The sequence below is a fragment of the Pezoporus wallicus genome, unplaced genomic scaffold (assembly GCF_028554395.1).
Source record: "Pezoporus wallicus isolate ANWC-B61680 ecotype Strahan unplaced genomic scaffold, APGP_CSIRO_Pwel_v1 contig_14277, whole genome shotgun sequence".
NCBI lineage: Eukaryota > Metazoa > Chordata > Aves > Psittaciformes > Psittacidae > Pezoporus > Pezoporus wallicus.
The window spans coordinates 1-11,819 of NW_026638370.1; the positions used below are offsets into that span (position 1 = coordinate 1).

At 65.7% G+C, this 11,819-nt stretch overlaps 2 protein-coding genes across 2 annotated transcripts; one reads left to right on the forward strand and one right to left on the reverse strand.

Annotated features, from left to right (window-relative positions):
* Positions 1-3,309: 3,309 nt before the first annotated feature.
* Positions 3,310-5,635, reverse strand: TMEM127 (transmembrane protein 127). The gene is made up of 3 exons (XM_057410565.1): positions 5,380-5,635; positions 4,193-4,357; positions 3,310-3,653 (listed from the first exon to the last, which is right to left on the reverse strand). The coding sequence occupies exons 1-3, from the start codon at positions 5,621-5,623 to the stop codon at positions 3,346-3,348; spliced, it is 717 nt and encodes a 238-aa protein (XP_057266548.1). The 5' UTR covers positions 5,624-5,635; the 3' UTR covers positions 3,310-3,345.
* Positions 5,636-5,699: 64 nt separating this feature from the next.
* On the forward strand, positions 5,700-11,310 carry CIAO1 (cytosolic iron-sulfur assembly component 1). Its single transcript, XM_057410564.1, has 7 exons — positions 5,700-5,863; positions 7,906-8,054; positions 9,048-9,159; positions 9,234-9,322; positions 10,181-10,382; positions 10,909-10,996; positions 11,074-11,310. The coding sequence occupies exons 1-7, from the start codon at positions 5,725-5,727 to the stop codon at positions 11,303-11,305; spliced, it is 1,011 nt and encodes a 336-aa protein (XP_057266547.1). The 5' UTR covers positions 5,700-5,724; the 3' UTR covers positions 11,306-11,310.
* The last annotated feature ends 509 nt before the right edge of the window (positions 11,311-11,819 follow it).

The window sequence follows — 11,819 nt, forward strand, 5'->3', positions numbered from 1 at the left end:
TCCATTGTCCCCACGGTGACCCCGCTGTCCCCGCGCTGACCCCGTTGCGGTGCCCCCCCCGCAGCGCCGGCGCTACGAGACCTACGTGCGGGTGCTGGACTCGTGGCTCCGCGGCCGGGCCGAGCCGGGCTGGGAGGCGGAGGCGGAGCCGGGAGCGGCCCCCCGGGCCCCCCCCGCGCTGAGCAGGGCGCGCTCCAGCCCCTCCCTGGGCCCCGGCCCCGCCGCGGCCCCCCCCGCCCGCGTCCGCAGGAACGAGTCCGAGCGGGGAACGCTGCGGAGCCTCGTGGGCCGGCGGCTGCGGGAGCGGCCCTGAGCGGGGGGGGCACGGGGGGAGCGGTGCGGGAATGGGGGGGAGTGGGATGGGAACGGGGGGGAGAGGTGCGGGAATGGGGGGGAGCGGATGTGGGAATGGAGGGGGGAGAGGGACGGGAACGGGGGGGAGCAGTGTGGGAATGGGGGGAGCGAGTGGGACGGGAATGGGGGAAGCAGTGACAGGAATGCCTCTTCTGGGGGGGGGGAATCAGTCATTGGATGGATCCAGACCCCCCGCACCCTTTCCCATGATCCAACGGCTTTAAGGTGGGGATTCACATTTATATGGGATATTTGGGGTCAGTTCCTAAGGGGGGTTAAAAGCAGGGTTGCAGGAGGGGTGCACCCCATTAATGCTGCCACAGGGACAGCCCCTATTGGGGTTCCTGAAGGTGGGAAGTGAAACGGGATCCCGGGAGGGGGGTATGGCTGCGGCTGGGCCATGAGCCCCCCTCGGGCCAGAATCTGGCGGGATGAAGCCCAGGAACACCAGCACGGTGAAAACCCATCCCATGGATGCTTATGGGGAGCAAGGGGGTTATGGGGGTCACAGTGGGCAATGTGGGATTAGGGGGATCAGTGAAGGGTTTTGAGGGGCAATGGGGAGTTCTGGGGGACCACGGGGTGTGGACAGGGGGGTTATGGAGCCAGGCTGAGGACACTGGGGCTGTTCAGCCTGGAGAAGAGAAGCTGCTGGAGACCTCAGAGCAGCTTCCAGTGTGTGAAGGGGGCTACAAGGATGCTGGAGAGGGGCTCTTCATCAGGGACTATAGGGATGGGGCAAGGGGTGATGGGTTCAGACTGAAACAGGGGGAGTTCAGGTTGGAGATAAGGAAGAAGTGATTTATGTGAGGGTGGTGGAGCCAGGGCAGAAAACTGCTGCTGGGCATCACCTACACACAGCACCCTCCCCAGCAGCGCTATGGCAATGCATCCATGCTTTGCCACCCAAACCTACCTCTGTGCTACTCCTCCATGGCTCACAGGGTGCAGACCTCCAGCCCTGCTCCCAGTCCCAAAGCACCCGTACAGGGAGTGCTGCTGGGGAGCCCTTACAGCTGGACTCCTCCGGAATGCTGCCAGCAGCGGCTTAAACCACACCAGGCACCCAGAGCCCCACTGGTGCAGCACCCGAGTGCTGGGTGCCCTCGAGGGTGCTGGAGCACGCAAGCATCCAGCCCCTGCTCCCCCAAGGTGAAGAACCAGGATGGAAACCAGGAGCTGGGCATGGTCCTGCCCCTGCTGCCTTCCAGAACAGCGCCTGCAGCATCGACATCCTCCCCTCCCGACCCACCTGCACCTCCCTCTGTGCAGAGCCTCCCTGGACAGCGCTCTCCAGGGCCCCACAAAGCAAAGTGATGCTAAACCTCAGGGCCCCAGAGAAGCTGTGGCTGCCCCATCCCTGGCAGTGCTCAAGGCCAGGTTGGACACAGGGGCTTGGAGCAAGCTGCTCCAGTGGAAGGGGTCCCTGCCCGTGGCAGGGGTTGGAGCTGGAGGAGCTTTAAGGTCCCTTCCAACCCAACCCAGGCTGGGGCTCTGGAGGGCAGTGTACAGGCAGGGGGTTACATGGGGCAATAGGGGATTACACACACCCCCCCTTTCCCCAGCACAAAGCCAGGCTCCACACAGCTCTTGCACCCCCTTTATTCCCCCCAAGCGGGGCTGGGGGAGCCCATCCCCGGTTCCCACCTCGCTCCCGGTAGGAAGCGATGCCCCGGGCCCGAGTGAGGGGGGGGTTTGTGCAGGAACCCCGAGTGCTTGTGCCCGGATGGGGACGCTCGAGGCCCCTCCTGCAGCTCAGAATCCCAAACTTCTCCAGGCAGAGGCCGGCAGGCTCCCGTTGAGGGGCTGCAGGGGCCGATTCCCCCCTTCGGAGCCTCTCCAGGCGCAGGCAGCGCTTCCCGGAGCCGGTTTCATGCCCCAGCCGGAGCCCCGGAGCGCGGCCGGAGCTCTTGCATAGCTGCTGCGGGTGCAGGGAGCGGGGGAAAGGGACGAGCTGGGCTAAACAGCAACAAAACAGGGAATAAAAGCATGAGAGGGATGGATGGGAACCTACACGGAGCGACGTTCCAGTCCCAAACCTCCTTCTCTAAGCCCTCCGCGGATCCAGGCTCGAGGACGGCAGCGCTGCGGTGCTTGGGTTGATGTGTCCCTGGGGGGGCCTTTGGCTGCTTGAATTGCTTTAAACAGCCCCAAAATCCTGCTCCATCCCTGCAGCGACCTCCTCCTCCAGGCCTGGCGCTGCCGGGCTCGGTTTTCCCCTCGGCTCTCCGGTGCTGCCAGGGAGGCGCTGGCTCCAGGGCCGGCGCTCCTCAGTGTTCGTGCTGGGAACCGGGATCATCAGCGAAGAGTGGGGCACGGAAACACCGAGAGCAATGGAAGTGGGGGCAAAAAGCAGGAGTTTGGCTGGCGGGGGGGGCGGGATCTTGCATAAAACCACGGGCAGAGGCCGCTTTCCCAGCCGGGAGCCGGCGCTGTGCCCAAATGTGGGTTAAACCCCCCCCCGATCGGCTCAATGGGGGGGGGAACGGGATAAAAGCTGCCCCCAGACCTGCTGCGGGGGGGCAAAGAGCTTCTGGGGGTGATAAGTCCCATGTGTCGGTCCCGAATCCGTCCCCATCCCACCCGGAGCCTGAACTAAAGTGCAAACCAGGGAGCGGTGGCGGCGGTGGTGGTGCGGGTCGGGCTCCATCCCGCAGTGCTGGGGTAGAGATCCCGATGAACCGCTGTAAATAGAGACACCGGTGATGGGATGGCTCGGTGGAGGGGGGGGGACCGGAGCTCAGCGGGGTGCGGGATTCCCTCCTTCCCTCCGCGGGAGAGCTCCAAGGGGATAAAACCCCGGGAAGGAGCCGCCCCGACGCTCCTTCCACCAAGAGGGTTCCAAATCGGAGTCCATGGAAGAGATGGGAGGAGGACACGGATGGGCTGAGCCGACAAGGTCCTTCCTCTGGGGCAGGGCAGGGCCGAGGGGGGAAGAGTGATGGAGTTGGGGGTGCGGATGGAGGGGGGGCAGAGGAAGCGGCGCCGGGCTCAGGGGGTGTAGGCCGGCGGCGGTTGGAACTGGTTGATGACCTCGTACTCGGCGGGGTAGGGTTCGTTCTCCTCCATCTCGGAGAGCAGCTCCAGGGCCTGCTCCTCCTCCTCGGTGGGGTAATGGCGCAGGAGGTTGGCGGCCGTGGCCAGGATGGAGGCGCCGCCGGCGCCCGCCACCAGGTAGAAGCTGACGGCGAAGGTGACGTAGACCTGGGAGCCGTGGTACTTCTTGTGCTGCTGCTGCTGCGCCAGGATGAGCTCCGAGGCCCAGTAGCAGAACCCGATGACGGTGGCGCACTGCAGGACTGCGGGGGGAGAGCAGAGACCCTGAGCGAGCCCCGAGGGCAGAGCTGGGGATGCTCCAGATCCGGCGGGATCGGGGGGGGAATGCAGGAGGAGCACAGGGGGAGGTGGGTTAGGGTCGGAAAGGGGGCTCTATGGGAGCTCAGAGGAGCAGCAGGGATGAATCATTGCTCCATGGGGAAGGGGGATGAGCTACTCAGGGCTCAGCTGGGAATTCCAGCAGGGATAAGGGATATTAAAGCTCCTTTGACCTCCGGAGTCAAAAACATAGGGCCTTTCTCCCCTGAGAGGCTCTAGGACACCTCTTTAAGGACTAAGACCCACCAAGGGACGCTTAATGTTCACCCCTAACCATCCCCACCAAGATTTAACTCCATTATCACCACGGAAGGTGAAACCCAGTGCAGGGGCGGCCCTGTAGGACGGGAAGCACAGCAAGGATCCAAGGCATGGAAAACACCCTCTGGGGGCTTTTCTTCCATCCTTTGAAGGTCCAGGATGGAAACCCAGCCCAGCACGGGCTGCTCCTGCAGGGATTTACCTGTGAGGATGTGAGCGAACGCGTAGCGCCGGGTGATCTTCAGCGCCGGGTGCTTGGGTCCGAAGACATCCAGGAGGAAAGCGGAGAGGCTGCAGATGATTCCCAGGAAGCAGAAGGCGGCGATGACCCGGAGCAGCAGCACGGTCTGCGGGTTCATGCAGTAATCTGCGAGGGGAGGGAGAGAGGCAGGGGCTGAGCACCACAGAACGCTGCTTTTCCACCCAAACCCCGCACGGGGCAGAGCGCTGCGTGGGGCAGTGACAGGCGGGAGGGAAGGGAGGGGATCCAAAGGGACCTTGCTCCTGGGGAAGGGCAATCCCCAGCACAGACACAGCCTGGGGGAGCCTGGAGAGGAGAAGGACTTGGGGGTGTTGGGTGAGGAGAAGTTCCCCATGAGACGGCTTCAGTGAGCGCTTGAGCCCAGAACCCCCCCAGTGCTGGGCTGCACCCCCAGAGCGTGAGCAGCAGCTCAGGGAGGGGATCCTGCCCCTCTACTCTTGTGAGCCCCCCCTGCAGCCCTGTGTGCAGTGCTGGGGTCCCCAGCATGAGGACATGGAGCTGGTGGAGGGAGGCCAGAGGAGGCCATGGAGATGCTGTAAGGGCTGGAGCAGCTCTGCTCTGGAGCCAGGCTGAGAGAGCTGGGCTGGGGCAGCCTGGAGAAGAGAAGGCTCCTGAAGGGGAGACCTGAGAGCAGCTCCAGTGCCTGAAGGGGCTGCAGGAAAGCTGGAGAGGGGCTTGGGACAAGGGCCTGTAGGGACAGGCCAAGGGGAATGGCTTGAACCTGCCAGAGGGGAGACTGAGCTGAGCTCTTAGGCAGAAGCTCTTCCCTGTGAGGGTGCTGAGGCGCTGGCACAGGGTGCCCAGAGAAGCTGTGGCTGCCCCATCCCTGGCAGTGCTCAAGGCCAGGTTGGACACAGGGGCTTGGAGCAAGCTGCTCCAGTGGAAGGGGTCCCTGCCCGTGGCAGGGGCTGGAGCTGGAGGAGCTTTAAGCTCCCGTCCATCCCAAGCCTCCCCCCGGTTCCACGCCTCGGTCACCCAGCAGCTCGCGTTAGGATCAATGGATTCGTGCTTCTCCCGTTGCCCTCGGGCTCAGCCAACACCGGAGCGGCCCGGGCAGGGGCCGAAGCCTCAAGGGAGGTACCGGAGGACCCCGCGGGAGGGGGGACGCGCTCCATGCCCGGCCTCACCTCGGAGCAGCTCGGGGTCAACGTAACCCAGGACATCGGCGACGCCGAGCTCCTGCCGGGCGCACGTCCCGCCGTGGATGCGGAGCCAGGCGGGCTCGGCCAGCGCCGTGCAGAGCGCGGTGATGGAGAGGGCGCCGGGCAGCGCCGAGGCCAGGCTCCGCTCCGGCTGCTTCGGGAGCCCCCCGCCCGCCGCCCCCCGGCGCCGCCGCCCGCCGGGCAGCCCCGGCCCGCCCGGGGTGTACATGGGGCCCGAAGCCGCCTCTCCGCCTCAGCGCCCGCCGCTTCCGCCCCACCGCGGACCGGTCCGCATCCGGGGCGCGCTGACGCCACATCCGGAGCGCGGCCATGAAGGAGGCGCTGGAGCTGCTGTGCCGGATCCCCGCGCACCCCGAGTCCCGGTGCTGGTTCCTGGCCTGGAGCCCCGGGGGGGGCCTCCTGGCGTCGTGCGGCGGGGACCGGACGGTGCGAGTGTGGGGCAGGGAAGGTGAGAGGGGGAGCCGGGAGGGGCGGGGCCGGGGGCGAGATGGGGCGGGGTCTGTAGTTGGTGGGCGAGGGGGCGGGGTCTATAGTTGGCGTGCGGGGCCAAACGGGAGGGGCAGGGACAGAGGTGCGAGGGGGCGGGGTCTATAGTTGGTGGGCTGGGCCAAACGGGGAGGGCGGGGCTTAACGGGAGGGACGGGTCCGGGGCCGCGAGGGGGCGGGGCTTAACGGGAGGGGCGGGGACAGATCGGCGAGGGGGCGGGGTCTATAGTTGGTGGGCTGGGCCAAACGGGGAGGGCGGGGCTTAACGGGAGGGACGGGGCCGGGGGCGCGAGGGGCGGGGTCATTAGTTGGTGGGCGGGGCCAAAAGGTGGGGAGGGGCTTAACGGGAGGGGCGGGGGCAGATCGGTGAGGGGGCGGGGTCTATAGTTGGCGGGGGGGGGCCAACCGGGGGAGGGCGGGGCTTAACGGGAGGGGCGGGGACAGAGGCGCAAGGGGGTGGAGTCTATAGTTGGCGGGCGGGGCCAAAAGGGGGGGGGCTTAACGGGAGGGGCGGGGACAGAGGCGCGAGGGGGCGGGGTCTACAGTTGGTGGGCGGGGCCAAACGGGGGGGGTTTAACGGGAGGGGCGTGATCGGGGGGGGGAGGAAGGGATGAGGACAGAGGAGGGATTAGGGCGGGGCTGCGGAGAGGGGGCGGGGCTATGATTGATGGGGCGGGGATGAGGAGGAGGCGGAGCCAGAAGGGAACGTGGGAGGAGCTTTGATTGGGGGCGTGACCAGGAGATGCGATGAAGACGGGGTTGAGGGGCGTGGCTGGGAGGAAGAGGGCGGGCTATAATAGGTGGGCGGGGCTGAGAAGGAGGCGGGGTGGAGGGAGGCGTGGGAGGAGCTTTGTTTGGGGGCATGGCCAGGTGATGCAAGCGGGGTTGAGGGGAAGGGGGCGTGGCTGGGAGAAAGAAGGCGGGGCTATAATTGTTGGGCGGGGAATAGTCGGTGGGGTTGAGAGGGAGGCGGAGCCAGAGGGGAGCGTGGGAGGAGCTTTGATTGGGGGCGTGGCCAGTCGATGCAATGAGGGTTAAAGAGAAGGGGACGTGGATGGAAGGAAGAGAGCGGGGCTATGATTGGTGGGCGGGGCTGAGAAGGAGGCGGAGCCAAAGGGGAACATAGGAGGAGCTTTGATTGGGGGCGTGGCCAAGAGGTGCGATGAGGACGGGGTTGAGGGGAAGGGGGCGTGGCTGGGAGAAAGAGGGCGGGGCTGTAATTGGTGGGCGGGACTGAAATGGAGGCGGAGCCAGAGGGGAACGTGGGAGGAGCTTTGATTGGGGGCGTGGCCAGGGGATGCAATGAGGGCAGGTTTGAGGGAAAGGGGGCGTGGCTGGGAGAAAGAAGGCGGGGCTATGATTGGTGGGCGGGGAATAGTCGGTGGGGTTGAGAGGGAGGGGGAGCCAGAGGGGAACGTGGGAGGAGCTTTGATTGGGGGCGTGACCAGTAGGTGCGATGAGGGCGGGGTTGAGGGGAAGGGGCCGTGGCTGGGAGAAAGAGGGCGGGGCTATGATTGGTGGGCGGGTCTGAAATGGAGGCGGAGCCAGAGGGGAACGTGGGAGGAGCTTTGATTGGGGGCGTGACCAGTAGGTGCGATGAGGGCGGGGTTGAGGGGAAGGGGCCGTGGCTGGGAGAAAGAGGGCGGGGCTATGATTGGTGGGCGGGTCTGAAATGGAGGCGGAGCCAGAGGGGAACGTGGGAGGAGCTTTGATTGGGGGCGTGGCCAGGTGATGCAATGAGGGTTGAGGAGAAGGGGATGTGGATGGAAGAAAGAGGGCGGGGCTATGATTGGTGGGCGGGGCTGAGAAGGAGGAGGGGCCAGAGGGAGCATGGGAGGAGCTTTGATTGGGGGCGTGACCAGGCGATGCAATGAGGGCAGGGTTGATGGAAAGGGGGCGTGGCTGGGAGAAAGAGGGCGTGGCCAGGCGGAGCGATGAGGGCGGGGTGGGGGCGTGGCCAGCCCAGGGGGCGTGGCCGTGACGTCATGCGCGCTGTGCCCGCAGGGTCGGGCTGGTCGTGCCGCGCCGTGCTGGGCGAGGGGCACCAGCGCACGGTGCGCAGGGTGGCCTGGTCCCCCTGCGGCACTTACCTGGCCTCCGCCAGCTTCGACGCCACCACCTGCATCTGGAAGAAGCAAGAGGATGGCTTCGAGGTGGGGCACCCCCTCCTGGCCCCCAAAACCTTCCTCTGCCCCCCAGCTTCCCCCACTGAGGCCCCCGATCTCCACCCCGTGCCCCACAACAACCCCCGCGTGAGCACAGACACCCTCCCGTGACCCACAGCATCCCTCTGTACCCCCAATAGACCTCCCTGTGCTTCCCAACCCTGCCCTGTGACCCCAGCATCCTTTTGTGTTCTCCAACCCATGCCCTACAACGCCCCCCCGAGCACCCCCACATCTCCCATGCTCCCCAAGCCCCCCAGTCCCACCCCATGTCCTCCAATGCCCCCCCGAGCACCCCCACATCTCCCATGCTCCCCCCAAGCCCCCCACTCCCACCCCATGGCTCCCAACACCCTCCCTGAGCACCCCAACATCCTCCAAGGCCCCAGTCCCACCCCATGTCCCCCAATGCCCCCCCGAGCACCCTAACATCCCCCATGCTCCCCAAGCCCCCAGTCCCACCCGCTGTCCCCCAGTGCCCCTCCTGAGCACCCCAATATCCCCCATGCTCCCCAACTCCCCCACTCCCACCCCATATCCCCCAGTGCCCCCCCTTGAGCACCCCAACATCTCCCATGCTCCCCAAGCCCCCCAGTCCCACCCCATATCCCCCAAAGCCCCCCCTGAGCACCCCCACATCCCCCATACTCCCCAAGCCCCCAGTCCCACCCGGTGTCCCCCAGTGCCCCTCCCGAGCACCCCAACATCCCCCATGCTCCCCCCAAGCCCCCATTCCCACCCCATGTCCCCCAGTGCCCCCCCTGAGCACCTCCACATCCCCCATGCTCCCCAAGCCCCCAGTCCCACCCGGTGTCCCCCAATACCCCCACTGAGCACCCCAACATCCCCCATGCTCCCCAACTCCCCCAGTCCCACCCCATGTCCCCCAATACCCCCCTGAGCACCCCAATATCCCCCATGCTCCCCAAGCCCCCACTCCCACCCCAATGCCCCTCCTCTCCGCTGTCCTGTGCCCCGCAGTGCATCACGACGCTGGAGGGCCACGAGAACGAGGTGAAGTCGGTGGCCTGGGCTCCCTCGGGCACCCTCCTGGCCACCTGCAGCCGGGACAAAAGCGTCTGGGTCTGGGAAGGTGAGGGGAGAGCAGGGGGTTGTGGGGGGACCCCAGCCCCGGGTTGTGTCACTGCCTCAGCCTCCGCTCCGCAGTGGATGAGGAGGAGGAGTACGAGTGCGTCAGCGTCCTCAACTCGCACACGCAGGACGTCAAGCACGTGGTGTGGCACCCAAACCAGGAGGTACGAGCGCTGTGGCCAACGCAAGCCCTGTCCCAGTGCTGGGAATGTCCCCATGGCTCCCAGCAAGGGGGAAGAGCAGGAACGGAGGGGAAGAAAAGTGGGATGGGATCTGGCTGGACATTGAGGGGGGAATGGAGGCATGAGGTTCAGTGGGGCAAAGGGCTCACAACAGCCCCTGCAACGCTCCAGGCTTAGGGAATTGTGGCAGGAAACTGCTGATGGGAAAGGGGCTGGGGGTGCTGAGTGATGGAGCTGAGCACGAGCAGCTTGTGCCCAGGCAGCCCCCAGCATCCTGGCCTGGAGCAGCACCAGTGCGGCAGCAGGGCCAGGGCAGGGATTGTGCCCCTGCACTGGGCACTGGTGAGGCTGCACCTCGAATCCTGTGTTCAGCTCTGGGCCCCTCACTACAAGAGAGACATTGAGGGGCTGGAGGGGGGCCAGAGAAGGGCAATGGGGCTGGAGCAGGGCCTGGAGCACAAGTGTGATGGGGAAGGGCTGAGGGACCTGGGGGGTTCAGACGGAGAAGAGAAGGCTCAGAGGGGACCTGATCGCTGCCTACAACTGCCTGAGAGGAGGATGGAGCCTGGAGGGGCTGGGCTCTGCTCCCAAGGGATGGGACAAGAGGAAATGGCCTCAAGCTGCCCCAGGGCAGGTTTAGATGGAGCTGAGGAACAATTCCTGCCCCAGAGGGTGCTCAGGCATTGGAACAGGCTGCCCAGGGCAGGGCTGCAGTCACCGTCCCTGCAAGTGTTCACACTCCCTCAGTGCCATGGGTCAGTGGTGGCCGTGGCAGTGCTGGGTAAGGGTTGGAGCGGGTGACCCTGAAGCTGTTTCCCATGGTTGCGTTGCGTGGCTCAGCTCCTGGCCTCGGCCAGCTATGACGACACGGTGAAGCTGTACCGGGAGGAGGAGGATGACTGGGTGTGCTGCGCCACGCTGGAGGGGCACCAATCCACCGTGTGGAGCGTGGCCTTCGACCGCAGCGGCGAGCGCCTGGCGTCCTGCAGCGACGACCGCACCGTGCGCGTGTGGCAGCGGTACCGGCCCGGCAACCAGCACGGTGAGCACCGGGTACCGAGGGGCTGGGGACAGAGCGGAGAGAAAGGAAAGGGCAGGGAAGGGAAAAGAAGAGGGAAAAGCAGGCAGGGATAGAAAAGAAGGGAGGGAGGAAGGGGAAGGAGGAGCACATGGGAAGGGAAGGGAAGGGAAAAGAGAAGGAAGGGGGGGGGCAAGAGCAAGAGGAAGAGGAAGAGGAAGGAAGGGGGAGGAAGAGGAAGGAAGGGGGAGGAAAAAGGAAGAGAAGTGTAAGAGCAAGCAGAAAAGAGCAGGCAGGGAAGGGAAAAGAAGAGGGAAAAGAAGAGGGAAAAGGGTGGGAAGGGAGGGATGAAGAGCAGGCAGGGATAGAAAAGAGATGGTAGGGAGGGGAAAAGAGTGGGAAGGGAAGGGATGGGCAGGGAAGAGGAAGGGCAAGAGCAAGCAGGGAAGGACATAAAGCAGGCAGGGAGGGAAAGGGCAGGAGGAAAGGGCTATAGGGTGGGCAGGGAGGGGAAGGAGCAGGGAGCTGAGGTCGCGCTCCCACCTGGCAGGGGTGGCCTGCAGCGGCGCGGAGCCCACGTGGAAGTGCATCTGCAACCTCTCCGGGTACCACACGAGGACCATCTACGACGTGGCCTGGTGAGCGCCGCCGCGGCCGCATCCCCGCGGCTCCATCCCTGCCCCTGCGCCGCGCTGACACCGACCCTGCCCCGCAGGTGCCACCTCACCGGGGCGCTGGCCACGGCGTGCGGCGACGACGCCATCCGCGTGTTCGAGGAGGGCGCGGGGCAGGAGCCCAGCTTCAGCCTGGCCGCGCACGCACCGCGGGCCCACGCGCAGGACGTCAACTGCGTGGCCTGGAGCCCCACGGAGCCCGGGCTGCTGGCGTCGTGCGGCGACGACGGTGACATCGCCTTCTGGAGGTACCAGCGCCCCGAGGGCTGCTGAGCACGGCCCCGGCTTGGGGTGTGCCGGGGATGGGGTCCGGGTCTGCTCCATGCTCAATAAATCATGGATCACGGAATGGTTTGGGATGGGAAGGACATTAACATCAGCCAGCTCCAACCCCTGCCACGGGCAGGGACCCCTTCCACTGGAGCAGCTTGCTCCAAGCCCCTGTGCCCAACCTGGCCTTGAACACTGCCAGGGATGGGGCAGCCACAGCTTCTCTGGGCACCCTGTGCCAGCGCCTCAGCACCCTCACATAAATCACTTCTTCCTTATCTCCAACCTGAACTTCCCATTTCAGTCTGAACCCATCACCCCTTGTCCCATCCCTACAGTCCCTGATGAAGAGCCCCTCTCCTGCATCCTTGCAGCCCCCTTCACACACTGGAAGCTGCTCTGAGGTCTCCACGCAGCTTCTCTTCTCCAGCCCCAACGTTCTCAGCCTGGCTCCATACGGGAGCTGCTCCAGCCCCTGAGCATCCTCATGGACTCCTCTGGACTTGCTCCACCAGCT